The sequence below is a fragment of the Macrobrachium nipponense genome, chromosome 9 (assembly GCF_015104395.2).
Source record: "Macrobrachium nipponense isolate FS-2020 chromosome 9, ASM1510439v2, whole genome shotgun sequence".
Taxonomy (NCBI): Eukaryota; Metazoa; Arthropoda; class Malacostraca; order Decapoda; family Palaemonidae; genus Macrobrachium; species Macrobrachium nipponense.
In genome coordinates, this window is record NC_061110.1 from 64606742 (window position 1) to 64626822 (window position 20081).

The 20081-nt window shown below is 37.3% G+C and overlaps 1 protein-coding gene across 3 annotated transcripts in view; it reads left to right on the forward strand.

The window, feature by feature from the left end:
- Positions 1-20081, forward strand: part of LOC135218237 (nuclear migration protein nudC-like) — a 522861-nt gene that overhangs the window by 416519 nt on the left and 86261 nt on the right. For all 3 annotated transcript variants that reach the window (XM_064254394.1, XM_064254393.1, XM_064254391.1), the window contains exon 5: positions 6080-6268. In XM_064254394.1, coding sequence (XP_064110464.1) covers positions 6080-6268 — 189 coding nt within the window. The remainder of the gene's footprint in view (positions 1-6079; positions 6269-20081) is intronic.

Here is a 20081-nt window from a genome sequence, read left to right on the forward strand (position 1 = left end):
TGTCAGTGAGGACGAATATATGCCCCCAATGTCCGTTCGAGGCTCACATCCCGAAAGTGAGCTCGAATTTAGTGGTTTCAGTGCATATGAGGGGGAATCTGAGGATGGGGATATGGGGTCTAGTTTTATAGCGGATGATGATACTGAAAGCGAAGGCCTAAGTGAGGGTGATGGGCCAATGGGGGAGGGGGGTAGTGTGCGAAATCATGCCCCCGCGCGCACGGGCACGTAGAAGGTCGGCTTGTCGCGCCAGCCAAGGTGAAGGCCGGTCGTCCGAGAGCGACGAGGGGTGGACGGAGGACCCCACCCCTCCTAACATGCACCCATTCACGGCAACACCTTGGCTCACCGTACCTGTACCTCTCACTGCTCTGGGGTTCATCCAGCTGTTCCTTACGCGGGAGTTGCTGGAGTACCTGGTAGAAGAGACGGTGGACTACGCTCGGTACTGCCGTTATGAATTACGGACGACATTGTCGTATAATTGGCGGGGTTGCAACCTCATTGACATGGCGCATTTTTTGGGGCTCCACATTTATTTTGGTATGATGCCTGCTGCCGACGTCAGGCAATATTGGAGGCGGAATTTTTTTTTAAGTACTCCCAATGTGCCTGGCGTTATGTCCCGTGATAATTTCCTGGCGTTGGACAGATATTTCAACGCCTTCAACCGAAGGGCCATACCCCGGAATAACAGCGATCGCCTCCTCCTAATCCGCCCAGTGTTGGAATACATTCGTGAACGGTGTAGAATTCTCGTGGTTCCTGGAAAGAACCTTTCTTTGGATGAGGGGATGATGCCTTACAAAGGACGTCTGACATTAAAGTGTATAACCCCAAGAAACCGAAGAAATATGGAGTGAAATTTTTTTAAATTACCGAGTCCAACACTGGATATGTCGTGGACTTTTCAGTGTACTCCGGGGTTTTCTCCACGCTGCGTGACACTGTATTCAGTCTTGTGGAACGTTTCCGTAACCAGGGATATCACCTGTTTATGGATAACTATTATAACTCGGTATCCCTGGCCCAGGAACTGTATGAAGCAGGTGTGCACGTCAGTGGTACCCTTCGGTTGGTGCGTGGGGCCACGAATTCCCTCGAGGTACGCTAGCCATCCGCAACACCTGGCAAGAGGAGAGACAGAGTGGTGGCGGAAGGGCGCTGTCTTCGTCATCTGTTGGAAGGGTGTCCGACTCGTCCCCATGATTACGACGAGTCATGAACCCATCCAAGAAGAGATCGTACAGCGGAAGAAGACACGTCAACAGGGCCGAGTTGTGTTTGAGCAGTTTCGTGTCGAGCGACCTACCGTCATTGGGCACTACAATAGGCACATGGGAGGAGTTGATCTCTTTGATCAGCTCATCCAGTATTATCCCTTCACCAGGAGAACCAGGAGGTGGACACAGAAGCTCCTCAAATACATCCTTCAGTTGGCCCTCCAAAATGCCTACATACTGTACTGTGGGTACCGCGGTGACAATCTTCAGAGGTTGTCCCACATACAGTTCCTAGAGGTAGCCGGGAATGCCCTCATCAACTTCAATCCCGATGAGTGGCCTTCCATCACTGACCCCCTGCCCCGAGCTGCAGATCTGCCACTAGAGGAAAGGGCAGATAGGAGGGCCAACTTCGGTCAACCTGCCGCCGCCCCTGCTGCCGCCGCCCCTGCTGACGACGCCCCTGCTGCCGACGCCCCTGCTGCCGACGCCCCTGCTGCCGACGCCCCTCTTACTGCCGGCCCCGCCATCACCGCTTCTCGTCGGGTAGTGGACCCTGTGTGTCGGCTGCAGCCAGGGGATCACACACTGGAGGCCCTAGAAGGGCGCAGGCAGAAACGATGCCGGGTGTGCCATATGAATGGCAGAAGGAGAGACACCCGGTTCTTCTGTCGTACCTGCAAAATTGCTCTTTGCAGAATAGGGGACTGTGACCGTAAATACCACAGTACGGTCTTGTATTGGAGTGTGCCTAATAAACTGACAGCGGAGGGTGCACGGGGCCACCGGGCCCATCAGCACTAAGGGCGTGCGTCTCCCTCCTCCACCTGTACCTCGTCATGTCGAGAGGAAAAAAATGCAAGATTCTTCAATGGAGGAGAGAGAAAACAAGAATAGAATGAAGAGTCAGGATTACGAGTGAGTATGCTGCATTTATTTTATATTTATTTTTATATTTATTACACGTTTTTATATATCCGTATCTGTGCATGATAAAATAAAAATAAGACATTTCATTGCATGCGAAAAGAAAAGTGTCACCTACATTCCTTTTATTTATGTATTCGTACCAGAATCGATTATATATATATATATATATATATATATATATATATATATATATACTCCTTTTATTTTTCCTGTGGCCTTGGCTGAATATATATATATATATATATATATATATATATATATATATATATATATATATATATATATATATATATATATATATATATATATATATTGGTATTTTGGGGTAAGCAAATTACAAACAGTCTAGTAATATTCAATCATTTATCTTTACTTTAAAACAAATTGGAAGTCTCTAGAACAATATTTAGATTTATGGTGATTTTTTTAAAAAAAACTATTTTCTTCCCTCTGCGCGCCGATTCTCGGCCGCAAATCTCCGAAATGCGTAGGTCGCATTCTCCTAACATTTGTGCCTTTTCATATTAGGCTTTTTATAGAGTTTCATATATGAAAATGTGCGCAAAAACATGCAGAATACAACAAAAAATATTTGAAGGTTGTAGCATTTCTCATTTTCGAAATATTTGCATAAAAATTACGATAAATAGGAAAAAAACTATGTTCGGTCAACTTTGACTCAACCGAAATGGTCGAAAAACGCATTTGTAACATAAAACTCTTACAGTCTAGTAATATTCAATCATTTATCTTCACTTTAAAACAAATTGGAAGTCTCTAGAACAATATTTAGATTTATTGGGAATTTTTGAAAAAAACTATTTTCTTCCCTCCGTGCGCCGATTCTCAGCCGCAAATCTCCGAAATGCATAGGTCGCATTCTCCTAATATTTGTGCCTTTTCATATTAGGCTTTTTATAGAGTTTCATATATGAAAATGTGCGCAAAAACATGCAGAATACAACAAAATATATTTGAAGGTTGTAGCATTTCTCATTTTTTAAATATTTGCATATAAATTACGATAAATAGGAAAAAAACTACATTCAGTCAACTTTGACTCAACCGAAATGGTCGAAAAACGCATTTGTAACATAAAACTATTACAGTCTAGTAATATTCAATAATTTATCTTCACTTTAAAACAAATTGGAAGTCTCTAGAACAATATTTAGATTTATGGTGAATTTTTGAAAAAAACTTTTCTTCCCTCCGCGCGCCGATTCTCGGCCGCAAATCTCCGAAATGCGTAGGTCGCATTCTCCTAATATTTGTGCCTTTTCATATTAGGCGTTTTATAGAGTTTCATATATGAAAATGTGCGCAAAAACATGCAGAATACAACAAAAAATATTTGAAGGTTGTAGCATTTCTCATTTTCGAAATATTTGCATATAAATTACGATAAATAGGAAAAAACTACATTCGGTCAACTTTGACTCAACCGAAATGGTCGAAAAACGCATTTTTAACATAAAACTCTTACAGTCTAGTAATATTCAATAATTTATCTTCACTTTAAAACAAATTGGAAGTCTCTCTGACAATATTTAGATTTATGGTGAATTTTAAAAAAATATATATTTTCTTCCCTCCTCGCGCCGATTCTTGGCCGCAAATCTCCGAAATGCGTAGGTCGCATTCTCCTAGTATTTGTGCCTTTTCATATTAGGCTTTTTATAGAGTTTCATATATGAAAATGTGCGCCAAAACATGCAGAATACAACAAAAAATATTTGAAGGTTGTAGCATTTCTCATTTTTTAAATATTTGCATATTTATAAAATAAATTTCGACATTTGGTCAACTTTAACTCGTCCGAAATGGTCGAAAACTGCAATTGTAAGCTAAAACTCTTACAGTATCGTAATATCCCATCATTTATCTTCATTTTGAAACAAATTCGAAGTCTCTATAACAATATTTAGATTTATGGTGAATTTTTACAAAAAATATTTTTTTCCGTCCGCGCGTTACGAACTCATGCATCATATTGTGATAATATTTTCTCTGTGTTGCTTTTATCGTTTTACAATGTGTTATATACCAAAATGATCGCAATTTAGTGTAAATTACAACAAAAAAAAGTAACTCGTTACCTTTAACCGTTTTGCGCACAGCGCGATTTGAATACAATTATATATGAAATTTAGTTTTTGCGCTAATCATATATCGCATTATTTATATGTGATAATGATAATTTTTTTCATTTCTGATGGTTGCATACTAAACTTCATGCAATGACAAAAAAAGGAGCCAAAAATGAACTCTTAATCTTGAAAACTAAGTGCGCTGTGATTTTTTGAAAAAAATATTTTTTCCGCTTCCGCTCTCACTCCGAAACAACCCCGGCACACGGAAGACGATTTTTATTTGACCGCTTCGGCGTTTAAGGGTTAAATAAAAATAAAAAACCATTCCTGCATCCTTTCTATTAAATACCAATATGAATAGTACAGGCAGTCCCCAGTTATCACCGGGGGTTCCATTCCTAGGCTTGATGATAAGCGAAAATCGCTGATAACTGAAAATTGGCTGATAACCAAATTTTGCGCCTATTAACTAGTTAATGACACCTTTATTAGGTCTGTACCAGCGCAAATACTCTATTATCAGCACTGATAACCGGAAGTTGGCGCTAACAAGCACCATAGAACCAAACCACGGAACCAGTGACTGCCTCTATTGGCCAGTTATTAAATGATATTGCTCAGCCAGAAAAGCGATAAATAAGAATAGAAAAATTATCGTTTAAAATTAATTTTCTAAACACAACCATTCTTTCTAACAGAATATAATGTTTTTTTTTCTATAATCCATATTCATCAGTAATAATCACATTTGTTGCTCAGGGTTGCGTTCTCTTCAAACAGCATTTCTCCATATTCATATACTAGTACTGCTTTAAGGCCAATTTTTTGGGTGTCCTTTTTCTCAGTGTACACTGTACTTCCTTAAAGTGCTGTGCAGGAGCTTTTTCTCATTAATTTTTTTTATTATGTGACTCGCAATTAGTGCTTGCTATTTAATATCAATATTGCTTTGGTTGAGCTGTCCCCAGGCAAGGTTACACACAATATTTTTAATGCATTTTTTAGTTTTTCTGCACAAAATATAATTTATTGTACTTTTCAATTATCTCTTTGTCCTGTACATAATTGTAATGAGCAGCCTCCTTTTTCCTCCTCTAACCTTCCAGTTTCCTCATCCTATGCATATATCCTCACAAAATTTAATAGAGTTATGAATGATGTGAATCGAATTTCACATTTTCAAAAGATAAAAGATTATATGATATCAGTTGTCACTGTTTGATGTGGCACAGCAATTTGTGTTAAACAGTTAGTACGTGTTTCTATACAAGCAGTCCCCGGTTATTTGGGGGGGGGGGGGGGGGGGGGGGGGGGGCGTTTCCATTCTCAGCAGGGTGCTGATAAGCGTTTATATTATTGGTGCCACTGTAAGGTATGTTATGGCGCCACAACTCTATTAGCGGCACCTTATGGCACCAATAACTGAAACTTGGTGTCTTATGGTGCCATAAATCGCCGATTTCATGGCGCTAGTACATAGTTACCAGGTTTTCGTCGAGGTTTATTTCCATTTTGCAAAGGTGTGATATATATGATTTTTCTAAATGGTCTTCCTTATTTATTATTATTATTATAAAGCTAAAAATATCCTTGCTAGATTTTAAATTTTTGTTATATAGATTCACCTTATATTTTGTTCAATTTTTATTTTTTTATTTGAAGTACATTGGATTTTTTTGTCTTAATATTATGTGCTGTGTAAATAGAGACATGCAGTCTTTTCCACAGTAGTGATATTGACTTTATGATATGTTAAAGTGTATTATTACAGAATGATATGTTAAAGTGTATTATTACAGCAAATAACTGTATATCCTTTTTCTTGTATTTCAGGTCATCATTCCTTTGAATATAAAAGTCAAATCCAGAGATGTGGTTGTCAGTTTTGGCCGTCGAACTATTAAGGCTGGACTAAAAAATGCTACCCCAATCATCGATGGTGAACTATACAATGAAATCAAAGTAGAAGAGTGTAACTGGTATCTTGATAATGCCAAAGCAATTGTTTTAACTTTAGAGAAGGTAAGGATAAGAAGTAAAAAGGTATGGTAAGTTTGTTTTCAGCTATTCAGTTTTGTGAGTTTATATAGTAATGTACAGTAATACCTTGGGTTACGAATTTAATCCGTTCCAGAACCTGCTTCGTAACCTAAAAAATTCGTAACCTAAATGGATTTTCCCATAAGAATGTTATAAAAAGCAAATAATGCGTTCCACCCGACCATGAATGACCATTTCAATTCATATTTTTCCATTTATTTTTGTTCACTAAGGTTGAAAATTCGTGTAGGAATTACATAAAATTATAAAATTGAAGAATGAAATTAAATATAAACACTAGATTTAATATGCATGCACAGTAAAACCTGAACTTTACCTTTGGCGAGTGTGGCTGCTGGCTTGACGGAGACGGGAGGAGGGGAAGGGTGAGGAGGAGAGGGTTATGGCTTGGGGGGAAATCTCCCTCCGTGAACACTTCTGGAAGACTTTCTGGTTCTTTCTCTAGAGAGCACCGTTCACTACAATCACTAATTTTACGCTTACGCGACACTGTGTCGTCTTTCACAATTTTGAAAAAATATTTTTCTATGGAGGCTTGCTTTTGCCTGTTCTTTAAAATTTTATAGAAATGACCCACCCCATTATCGATAAACAAATTTGTTGCACGCCCTGACGCAGCCTTATTCGGGTGATTTTTCTCGATAAAACTTTTAACAATTTCCCAGTGTTTCAAAAAATCCTTGATCTCGCTCGAAGGAAGCGACTGTGCAGCGTCTTCCCCCTCCTCCTCAGATGAGATCTCCTCCGTTACCTGTCTCTGTTGCTCCTTGTGTAGCTCCAACAGCTCGTCGGTCGTCAGCTGCTGCCCATGCTCAGTCAGGAGGTCCTCGATGTCGTCCGTGTCAACCTCCAGCCCTAAGGACATGCCCAAGGATACAATCTCGTCTTCAACTGCCCCCTTCTCGACGGTTTCGAACCCCTCAAAATCTCGTTCAGCAACGCAGTCGGGCCACAGTTTCTTCCATGCAGAATTGAGGGTTCTCCTGGTGATTCCCTGCCAGGCTTTGTCAATCAGATTGAGGCAGTTGTAAACAGAGTAGTGATCCTTCCAAAACTCTCTGAGGGTAAGGTTGGTGCCTTCCGTCATCTCAAAGCAGCGCTGGAACATAGCCTTCGTATACAATTTCTTGAAATTGGCGATAACTTGCTGGTCTATGGGCTGGAGTATTGGAGTGGTGTTGGCGGGCAAGAACTTGACTTTAATGAACTTGAATTCGTCCAGTAAGTCCTCTTCAACGGATGGAGGATGGGCAGGAGCATTGTCCATCACAAGTAAGGCTTTGAGTGGGAGGTCCTTCTCCCGGAGATACTTCTTCACCTCGGGACCAAAAACCTCGTTCATCCACTCGACGAACAAGATCCTTGTCACCCAAGCCTTTGTATTAGATCGCCACATAACGTGCAACAGCTTCTTCTGCACGTTGTTTTTCTTAAAGGCACGTGGATTTTCCGAGTGATACACGAGGAGAGGCTTAACCTTGCAATCCCCGCTTGCATTAGCACAAAACAGTAGGGTTAGACGGTCTTTCATGGGCTTGTGACCGGGAAGTGCCTTCTCTTCTGCCGTAATGAACGTCCTCCTGGGCATCTTCTTCCAGAATAACCCTGTCTCGTCGCAATTGAAGACTTGTTGGGGGAGGAGGTATTTCTCGGAATCCACGAGCCTTTTAAACTCTTTTACGTAAGCCTCTGCCGCCTTCGTATCTGAGCTTGCAGCCTCACCATGGCGAACAACACTGTGGATGCCAGTCCTTCTCTTAAAATTCTCGAACCAGCCACGGCTCGCCCTAAAACTGTCTTTTTCACTGTCTGCTGATGTGCCTGGCTCATTTTTACTCAAATCTTCGTAGGTCTTACGAGCCTTTTCGCAAATGATGCTCTCACTTATGGAATCTCCTGCCAGCTGCTTCTCGTTTATCCAAACCATGAGCAAATTTTCTACATCGTCGAGAATATAAGGCCGTTGTTTCGTCAATACTGTGACACCTTTTGATGCTTTACTGGCTTTAATTTCTTCTTTTTTCTTCAAAATAGTGCAGATCGTTGATTGCGACCGCTTGAAGAATGCTGCAATGTCTTTCACGCGCTCGCCTTTATCATGCATTTGGATAATTTCCTTCTTCATTTCGACTGTAATCATCTCCTTCTTTCTTATGCTTTCCTTCTTGCTGCTTGCCTTCGTCATCTTGGGAGCCATTGTCTTTAGTATTTGGGTAATAGTAATATAAGCACTATCACGGAAACACAACACGTGCGCAAATCACTAAACAAATTTGAGAGCGTATCACGGACAGATGCGTTCAATCTTAACACCAGCGAGATAGTGAAAGAGTTATGGTTTAAAACGGGTCAAGGGATGCGTGGGAGGAAGTCACGTGACCCTCGTTAAGTTTTGGCCGAAAAAAATGCGTTCGCCAGCAGATGTGAAAGATATGTTATGGTTTAAAACGGGTCAAGGGATGCGTGGGAGGAAGTCACGTGACCCTCGTTAAGTTTTGGCCGAAAAAAATGCGTTCGCAGATCCCACGCTCATCCGATGTCCGATGTAAACAAAGCAGGCGGCCTCAAATGATAGAAATTTGCGCATTCGTATTCCAAGTGAAATTCGTATTCCAGAATGAGGGCGTCACTTCGTAAGTTAAAAAATTCGTATACTAATCGGTTCGTAACCCAAAGTATTACTGTATACCAAAACGTTTGCTTTCCAGGAGCTTAAGTTACCAAATCATGTTTCGTAAGTCTCCCTAGAGCTTACATGACCTTAGTGATGTTCACCTTAATTATTGGATATTTTGTGGTTGATATCAGAAGCATTAATCTTCATTGGAGGATCAGGATGTAATATCCTCTAGAAATTAGTTGATATTTAAAACTACAATTGTGTATCCACAGAACTTCACATCACTGTTTTAACAGTGGTTCTTGATTTTGAAATATATGTTTCTTGGACTCCCACAATTTTCTGGGCAACATTGTTCTATTCAAGAGGTATCCATATACAAACTATCATACAAAAACAGCAATTCCATAGACTTTTTCTCTTTATTGGGAAGCCATATGAAAAAGGAAAAGGTAAAAAAAAAAATTATGAGTTGATGTTAGAATATGAAGACTTCCCTTTTGATAGGAAACTTGAATTGTAAGACATACTGTGTTTATTTGAAGCATTTTATGGTGAGAAAACCTGAAAAGTCAGTAATATTATGAATATTTTGTTGATGAATATGAGTGGCTGCATTGACTCCCTTCCTTAGCCCCATTTCTACCATTAAGAGTTTAAAATCTGACTCGGTAATTATCAAATCCTTTTAACTCAAAATCTTGCCAAACAGTGTAAGACAGTACTATTTGTAATTGTCAGAAGGTTATTAGGAATACTATTGATAAAGGACAGTGTTAACTAATTGTGGAATCCTTTCCGAGAATGTATGGACTACTGTAAGTCCTATTTCCACAGTACAGGTACTGAATTTCATAGGAAGACAAAGGACATCTTTCAACTTTTCAATGGTTTGTTGTAAAAGATCTAGAGTTGGAGCATCATTTGGAAAGAGGATTGTTTGTTACACTGTCAGGAAGGTAAACTGCTTTCAAGCTCCAAGCTTCAAGTGTTCAATCTGACCGTGGAGTTTGGGTAGAGAATGTTTTATTTTAACACTCCTTTGAGTTAGTTATTCACAAATCCTTAGGCCTTTTTCAGTTAGAGGGCAAAATTGTTTTGACAGACTGCTGATATTGCAAAAGTTTAAAGGGGAATGCTGAATTATTTAAGAACTGAAAAATACATGGCTAATCCGTTCCAAGCTCTCCAAAAACACCCCAGTAAATTATATTTCCAGGCCTACAACACATGTTCTAGGGTTACGACGCCGATCCGACGGAAGAAATATGACTCCAAAAAGGCAAAATACTGTACAGTGGACCCCCCGTATTCGCGTTCTCCGGATTCGCGGACTCACACATTCGCAGATTTCTCTCGGGAACGTTTCCCTGCATTATTCGCGGAAAATTCGCGCATTCGCGGTATTTTTCTATGAGAAATATCCACAAATTCTTGGTTTTTGTTATCAATTTCATCATAAAATGCACTTTTTGTGATAAAACTATTAAAAAAACCAAGTATGAAAATTTTTAGTGGTTTTTCTTAAGTTTTAACTAACAAAATAGGCTGTTTTTAGCGTTTTATAGGGGTTCCAAACATTCGCGGATTCTAACTATTCGCGGGAGGGTCTGGTACGCATCCCCCGCGAATATGGGGGGGGACCACTGTACATACTTGAGTAATATTCAATTGCATGTAATGTTCAACCCCATTTTTACTGCATATATTAGGACTTTAGCGTATGTCCCTTAGCAATAAGCCTAGCCTATGTTAGTGGTTGCTACTGTAGCCTAGTCTATGATTCTGACATCTAAACCTAAGCAGCTAAAAGCTTAGAATAGGCCAATAAAATGTATACATAATCAGTATGTACTCATTTCAAATAATTATTAATTAATCATTAACTATAATACACAAACAAACAAACAAAAAACCTTCCAATCGATTGTTTACACTCGGCTCTTACGAGTACCGAACAAACGCCAAGCAATCACTTTTCCTAGGACACAGTAAGCCATAAATTTTCATTAGTATCCCTCTTCAACTAATGAAACTACCAAACAGTATAATAACCATTCATTTCTATTCTTTATTCTATCTTTACCTAATGGAGATACAGAGTTACTGACAGCTATAATGAAACATATACGTAACGTAATATTAAAACAGAAGAAGAATTCTAAAAAATACGTATTTGTTGGCTTCCATGATAGCAGTCTGATTTATTTTATATTTTATGATAATCTAATTCACAATATTTTTTATTAAATGTATTGCATGTACTCATTTCAAATAATTATTAAGTAACAATTAACTATAATAAACAAAAAAAAAAAAAAAGCTTTCAAACTTCTGTTTACATCCAGCACTTACGAGTATCGAACGATCACCAAGCAATCACTTTTCCTAGTACACAGTAAGCCATAAATTTTCATTATCTCTCTTCAACTACTGAAACTACCAAACAGTATAATAACCATTCATTTCTATTCTTTATTCTATCTTTACCTAATGTTTTTTTTTTTTATTAAATGTATTGCATGAATAAGTTTTTCAATTTACAGCATCCTTTTACCAATAGAATACTTAAAGCACAAGGGGTAGATGCTGACCAATAGGAGAGCAGGATCTTATGGGGTGACTAGCATCAGGAACCAATGGGAGAGCGGGAGGATGGTGGTGAGTTTACTCAGTTGGCGGCGCGGGAGTTTTAAAATTGTTTTCGGTGGTCCGGGCGAATCTCGGGACTTTACAGCAACAACCTTTCGTATCTTGAAAACTTTTTTTATGTAGAGCTGTAAAATTTTTTGTATTTGCTTTCGTATCTCGAGTTTTTCGTAAGTTGAGCCTTTCGTATGTTGAGGTACCACTGCATTATTCTTGTTGCTTTTTTTAAAGGCCTCATTATAAAGATTGCATTTATTTGTTTAAGATTTCCTTGGAATAATGAAAAACTGATAATTACTGTGATCATTACATTGTAATGTTAAAAGTTCTTATTTCCATTAAGAATTCTTATTTCCATAACTAGACATGAAAAATTTCTCTCTGCTCTTCTTGTCAATGTACTTTTCCCTGAGGTAAGTTTGTTGGTTTGGTAGAATCTAGTGGTCCACAACAAACCTGTTATTCCCTTCAGATCTGTAGCACACATAATGTCCTCATGTAAGCCAATTCTTTCTGGAGCTTACCAACGGTCTTCATTAAGGATCCAACAGTTGATGTTAAAGACCCAAAGATGGGTGGTTTTGTCTTTGTGATGGAAAATCACTGCCTTTACTGTATTTTTGTTCTGCAGTTATTATTCTTTTCAGCAAATATATAAACTTTTCTGGAAACTTGAATTGAAGTTCTTGTTATACACTTGGGCAAGATATGTTGAATTTGGTTTGTTCAGCATGCTCTGCTTTTTTGCAAGCATCATAAGCCAAAATTGGTCATTAGTCTAGAGTATGATAGTTGTTATTGAGGTGGAGTGAGCTATAATCTCAGATAGAATGTCATTAATTTTCTCCATGAATGCTACAGTGGTCAGATGTGTTAATAAAACACTGTAATTAACTTTGGACTCAGCCGTGGCTTAAACATTAAAACTAAAGCAAATTCAAAGTCCACCGATTACGTCGCAACCATTCCTTGAAGCTGATTGGTTGGAAAGTTTTGAAAAGTTGGTTTAATTTGTAGTTCTTTTCATCTTCGTTTATTTTGCACCAGTTGTTTTACTGAACGAAAATACATTGTGGTGAATATTATAAGGAATCATGATATTATCCCTTGAAATAAGATAATAAAACACATCTCTGTTACAACTTGTAATTGTTCGTGTGTATGTTCTCTTACCTGTTCTTTCTTCTAGATGATTCCTTCTGCAAACTGGTTCTATGTTTTATGTCTTTATTCTTCTTCTTAATTGGTAGTTCTGGATTAGTAATATCAGTCTCTCAGGAGTGTTTAAGTGAGACAAACGGCAGAGTTTTCTTTCTTTACTATTGCAAAGAATACAAGTTTCAGTTACACAAGTTACAACTTTAGAAACAATCTGGTTAGGACCACTAAAATGACTAAATGCTCTGGCAAGGTATTGCTTCTTTACTGTATGATGGCGGCTGGTCCTCTCTCCTCTGGTTCTGTCGCTCTGCAATCAGCTACCCCCAGGATTGTTTTGGCCCAACCTCCTAAGGCGGTGTATGTTCCAGCTCTCCGCCCAAGTCAGTAAGGATTCGTGGGGCTGAGTCTCTCTTATCTTACCCCATCCCCTTTTAGGTGGGGTTAACATGATAATTCCTCCTTTTGAAGGTGGAGCTTGCTAAATTAACATGTTAATACCTCCTTTTGGGGATGGAGCTTCTGATTGATGGGAAGCTGAGTGAGTCCGTTGCGAGGTCACAGGTCAATAATTTTATTGCACTCTTAAGATTTCATCGAGACTGTGTTATGGCTGTTGCTGTTCTCCTGTCTTGCCAGCATCCGGTGGCTAATAGGTTTGTTACGTCTATGGGTGTTGACTATATTTGACTCGCACACCAAAGCTCAATTCTCTCTCTCTCTCTCTTTTTCTCTCGTTATTTTCACAGTACTCAGATTATTCTCTTTCTTATGTTTTTACGCTACCCTATCTAATATTATTTCTTGTAGATATCATTACATTGCTTGGTCACCTACCAAACATTGTCTTCAATGTTTTAATACATATAAGAAAAATTAATGTAATAAGACATGTTAATGAATACAACAATATATACTTAAAAAAAATTTTTTTTCTCCAACTCTGGAAGAAAGAAATAAGTGTAATAAAACATTTAAAAAAATCATATTACATGTTAAACATATCAAATCATAAGCATAATAAATGAACACTCAGAATACTAATATCTGAAAAACAACAATATGTAAGAAGTGATGTGGATATTAAATGTCAAGTATGGATCATTTCCTTTCATTTCTATCAGTATCCCTTGTATCTTTTTGATAATCAAATGCCTCACTATTATGATAAACAAAACAATAGGGACTACTATTACCAGCAGATTTACTAATGATAAAACTGGGGAGATCTGTTGTGTATAAAAAGAAATAGTCATCAATATAGTTCAAGTTTTCAAGTTTCTTTAGTTATAATTGAGACAACTTAAACCCATCTATTTCATATGTGTATTTCTTATATGGCACATGTTTGTTGAAATGGTATTCAGTGAAAAGGTTTGGTTTTCATAGTATAACTGATTTGCTTTAACTAATTTACGTGATGTTGCAAAAGACTTAATATTTTTTAACTTCAATTGGGTGGTGACATTAAGACAAGTGACTGTGCCTATAACAGTATCTCATGAAAACACATAAATATCTTCATTCACTATAGTTGCTTCAAAAGTCTTATTAAATGGTTGTGTACACATCATTTTCTTGATTTTGTTTTAATACCATTTCTTGAAGACATGGATAAGCATAAGTAGTTTTATACAAGTTATCAATATCACATATATACAATTTTTCCTTCAAAATTAGACATTCATTGAATTGTCCATCAACTAACATTGATCCATGTTTTTCCAATGCATAATGAATACTAAGCCCCTTTCTAATAATTATTTGATTTTCAATATAAATAGGAAAGGGATATACAGAAACTAGCATATTTGTGATTTTAGTATTGAAAGGTAGAACTAAAATAATGCTTCTCAATTAGGTATATAAAACTTAATAATGTCTTCTAATTCTTTTGGAGTGATTAGTGTTGGGCTCAAAATACCTTTGTATGCAAGTAAGACAGCATTGAGCATGTCTTTATGTTCCTGTAACATCACTTCACTTTCTAGTGCAAAGGTACTTAAAAACTATATTTTCTAGTGCATAGGTATTTAAAAACTGTATATTTTCTATCTTATTGAGTTCCTTTGTTACATTCTGATTGACTTGATTTATAAAAACTTTCAATTTTTCCATTTGTTCTGCATTTTGATTGTGAGAGGCAGTGAGAGGCAATCACTTTATTTATCACTGTACCCCTTGCTGCTGCCCACTTTTCAAGTCTGTCTATTCTTCCCTTTTCTTGTTCTATATTTGCTTTGGTAGCAACCCAAAACAAGTGATTTAAAGCAGTTCCAATGAAGGGTAAGAGGGATCTCTTGGACCTTGTTCTCAGTGTGTTATCTATGTTCATGCTTAACTTTTCCAATTATGACAGGATACTGTTATCATCACCCTTCTGTAGGATTGCTTTAATACCTTTTGGATTTCTCTTAGTTCACTTTCACATTTGAGCACTGTGGAGATGTCTATACTAACTAATCCCCAGTCCTTGATCATTTTGACTTTTCCATGTCTTTTAAACAGGGCACCTTTTCTTATCTTCACCTCAGGAGAGAGGAGCCCAATTATAACTAATGCTATGATGAGCCGTATGTTTGCTTATGTAAAATTAGACTTAATCAGATTTTCTATATTAGACATAAATTGCACAATATACTGAACATTACAGTTATGATATTTTCAGTACAACACTATTTATGTACATATATGTATAGACACATATTTAAATCTTTCTGTTTCTTAGATTATACCTTGTTGTAATTGGATTTTCTACAGTATTTTCATTTCTTATGTTATCTATATCTTTAGCCCTCTTACGCCGACTGGACGTATTTTACGTCGACATTTTTTGTCTCTTGTGTGCCGACTGGACGTATTTTACGTCGACTTACAAAAGTTTTTTTTTAAATTCGCGGAAAAATACTTATAGGCCTACCAGCCTAAAACTTTTGAATCACGCTTGCCTGGGGGATGCTGGGAGTTCACGGATCAAGGTGTTGTTTTTGACATCGTTACGCAGGCGCGTAAGCGCGAATTTCTTTCTTGCCGCACTAAAAAGTATCTGTGACACATCTCGGAAATTATTTCGTCACTTTGACATAATTTTTGTACCATTGTAAATTAGCCGTTACATGAAGTATTATATATGAAAATGTGCGCATTTTTATGTAGAATACAACAATAAAATACTCATGATTGTAGCTTTTATCAGTTTTGAGATATTTTATATAAATAACGATAATTGCCAAAATTTCAACCTTCGGTCAACTTTGACTCTACCGAAATGGTCGAAAAACGCAATTGTAAGCTCAAAATCTTATATTTTAGTAATATTCAATCATTTACCTTAATTTTGCAACTAATTGGAAGTCTCTAGCACAATATTTCGATTTATGGTGAATTTATGAAAAAAACTTTTTCCTTACGTCCGCGCGGTAACTCTTCCGAAAAAAATCATACATGCGATTGTGGTAATGTTTGCACCATTGTAAAATTAGCCGTTATATAAAGTTTTATATATGGAAATGTGAGCAATTTCATGCACAATACAACTTAAAACAACCCATGGTTGTAGCTTTTATCAGTTTTGAGATATTTTCATATAAATAACGATAATTGCCAAAATTTCAACCTTCGGTCAACTTTGACGCTATCGAAATGGTCGAAAAACGCAATTGTGAGCTAAAACGCTTATATTCTAGTAATATTCAAGCATTTACCTTCATTTTGCTACAAATTGGAAGTCTCTAGCACAATATTTCGATTTATGGTGAATTTATGAAAAAAAATAACATTTTCTTTATGTCCCGCGCTGTTAACTCTTCCGAAAAAATCATATGTGCGATTGTGGTAATGTTTGCACCATTTTAAATTAGCCGTTACATAAAGTTTTATATATGAAAATGTGCGCAATTTCATGTAGAATACAACAAAAAATAATTGAAGGTTGTAGCTTTTCTCATTTTTGAAATATTTGCATATAAATCACGATATAGAAAAAAAAACCACGTTCGGTCAACTTTGACTACCGAAATGGTCGAAAAACGCAATTGTAAGCTAAACTCTTACAGTCTAATAATATTCAGTCATTTATCTTCATATTGAAACAAATTCGAAGTCTCTAGCAAAATATTTAGATTTATGGTGAATTTAAAAAAAATCTTTCCTTCCCTCCGCGCGCGGATTCTCCGCCACAAATCTCCAAAATGCGTACGTACCATTCTCGGAATATTTGCTCCGTTTCATATTAGGCATTTCATAGAGTTTTATATATGAAAATGTGCGCAATTTCATTTAAAATAAAACGAAAAATATTTGAAGGATGTAGCTTTTCTTATTTCCGAAATAATTGCATATAAAAAATATATATATAGAAAAATTCGACATTCGGTCAACTTTAACTCGTCAGATATGGTCGAAAACTGCAATTGTAAGCTAATAATCTTACAGTATAGTAATATTCAATCATTTGTCTTCATTTTGAAAGAAATTGGAAGTCTCTAGGAAAATATTTAGATTTATGGTGAATTTTAAAAAAAATATTTGTTTACGTCCGCGCGTTACGAATTCATGCATTATTTTGTGATAATATTTTCTCTGTGTTGCTTTTATCGTTTTACAATGTGTTATATACCAAAATGATCGCAATTTATTGTACATTACAACGAAAAAAAAGTAACTTGTTACCTTTAACCGTTTCGCGCACAGCGCGATTTGAATACAATTATATATGAAATTTCGTTTTTGCGCTCTCATATATCACATTATTTATATATGATAATGATAATTTTTTTCATTTATGATGGTTGCATACTAAACTTCAGCCAATGACAAAAAAAGGAGCCAAAAATGAACTCTTAATCTTGAAAACTAAGCGCGCTGTGATTTTTTGAAAAAAATATTTTTTCCGCTTCCGCGCTCACTCTGAAACACCTCCGGCACACGGGAGACAATTTTTTTTTACCGCTTCGGCGTAAGAGGGTTAGTAAGCCATGGATCTGTTTTCACTACCTTTACATGATTCCAGTGAACTACCCTTTCCTTTAGATCACTTTCATTAATTACTCTATATATTTGTTCAATTTTAACACTTCTTCTATTACTCAATATGGCTCATTGAATTTGGGAGAAACCTTTACATTTGGACCTTCTAGTACATGGTTTTGAACATAAATTTGAGTACCCACTGTGACTATAATGTCTGGTTTAGTGGTATCTTTATCATAGTACTTTGCTTGAGTATTATGTACGTCTTTCAGCCTAGCTCTTGTCTGCATGATACAGTGGACCCCTCGTATTCGTGTTCTCTGGATTCGCGGACTCACACATTCACGGATTTTTCTCTGGAGCATTTCCCTGCATTTTATGCAGAAATTTGCCTATTAGTGGTATTCTTCTATGAGAAATATCCAGAAATTCCTGTTTTTTTTTTTTTTTAATTTCATCATAAAATACACTTTATGGGATAAAACTATTAAAAAAACTGAGTACAGTGAACCCCCCGTATTCGCGGGGGATGCGTACCAGACCCCTCCGTGAATAGTTAGAAAACGCGAATGTTTGGAACCCCTATAAAAACGCTAAAAACAGCCTATTTTGTTAGGTAAAACTCAAGAAAAACCCACTAAAAATTTTCATACTTGGTTTTTTAATAGTTTTATCACAAAAAGTGCATTTTATGATGAAATTGGTAAAAAAAACCCAGGAATTTGTGGATATTTCTCATAGAAAAATACAGCGAATGTGCGATTTTTCCGCAAATAATGGAGGGAAACGTTCCCGACAGAAATCCGCGAATGTGAGTCCGTGATTCCGGAGAACGCGAATACGGGGGGTCCACTGTGTACAAATTTGTAGTGGGTTTTTCTTGAGTTTGAACTAACAAAATAGGCTGTTTTCAGCCTTTTTATAGGGGTTCCAACTATTCACAGATTCTAGCTAATTGCGGGGAGGTCTGGTACGGATCCCTTGCGAATAAAGGAGGACCACTGTGGTCCCCGTAAGTACGTCTGGTTTTCCATGCAACATAGTCATCATAGTTATAAGTATGTCCAATCTTCTGTATGTGGTTTGACTAAAGTTTTCAGGATATCCTTCATTTTACGATTATTTCGTTCTACTTCTCCATTGGAACGGTTTATAAGCCGTTATTTGACATTTATTTGATAAAATTCACATATTTTCTTTAAAAGATCACTAGTAAATTCAGCAGCATTATCAGAAAGAAGAACTTGTGGACATGAATGTCTGGTTATAATTCTAGATTTAAGAGCTTCGGCTACTGTAGTTACATCTCTGTTTCTTACAGGTATGATTTCTACATACCTGGAAGGAGAGTTTCTGAGTGTACATAATCCGAGGAAATGTACAAAACCCAAGACAAAATTTAGTCCCAGCTAGATAAACTGACCAGGCTAGGAAGTTAAGTCTAGGTATATCAGGGTGATATTCGTTATTGTCCAAAGTCTGGCACTGCACAGTGAAAAACTACAAAAGAGAAACAAAAGACAATGAATTACGATGTGCAAAATTACAATCACTCAAACTGACAAAATATTACAAAACTGCAAAGCATGGGAATGCTGAATCACAATGCAAAATGAGATACAACTTTATAGGCTAACACTCTAACACATCAAAATGAACCTTCACAGACAACTTAAGCTGGTATCACACTAGTCATTTCTTGCTCGCAGTTTTGGCCAGCATCCAGCTGATGCTCGCGAGCAAAAGTGTTATTTCGTCACACAAGGACCTCGTGGTTTCGAGGAGCAGTAGGGAAAAGTAAACAAAACTGATCAGCTGATATCATCATGATGCCCAGAAATTGTTGGACTGTTGCAAGATGTGCTGCAGTGATGTGTTTTCGGAATCTTACGTGAATGCAAGAGTAACAAAAAACGTTTGTGGGTTCGAGAGTGGCTCAGGAGAAGAGAAGCCAAAGGTCTGAGAGTACGTCCTATCAGCAGCAGCCATCTTGTTTGTTTACATTACACTGTTGTTCGTGGTTCGTGCTTGCTGCTTCCCGTCCAGTCGGGAAGCAAAAATCTCGAGCTAAAAGCTCCCGGTTTTCCATTCTTGGCAGCAACGGCTCGCTGCTGAAGAAAAAACGGCAGACTACACCATAAATGGTGTAGTCTGCCATGGAATGCTTCAACCTCTTACACACTAGACAGTTCTTAAGCAACAATACTAACAAATTGGGGTTTCACACCACACAGCAAACATTATCCCTTCATGAAAAACTGTAAAAGTCCCTCAGACCGCGTCATGCCATCGCTCCAAAACAAAATGTAAACAAAACAAAAATGAAAAGGGCCAACACAAAACATCACACATCAAGGCAGCAAACAACATGAGCCC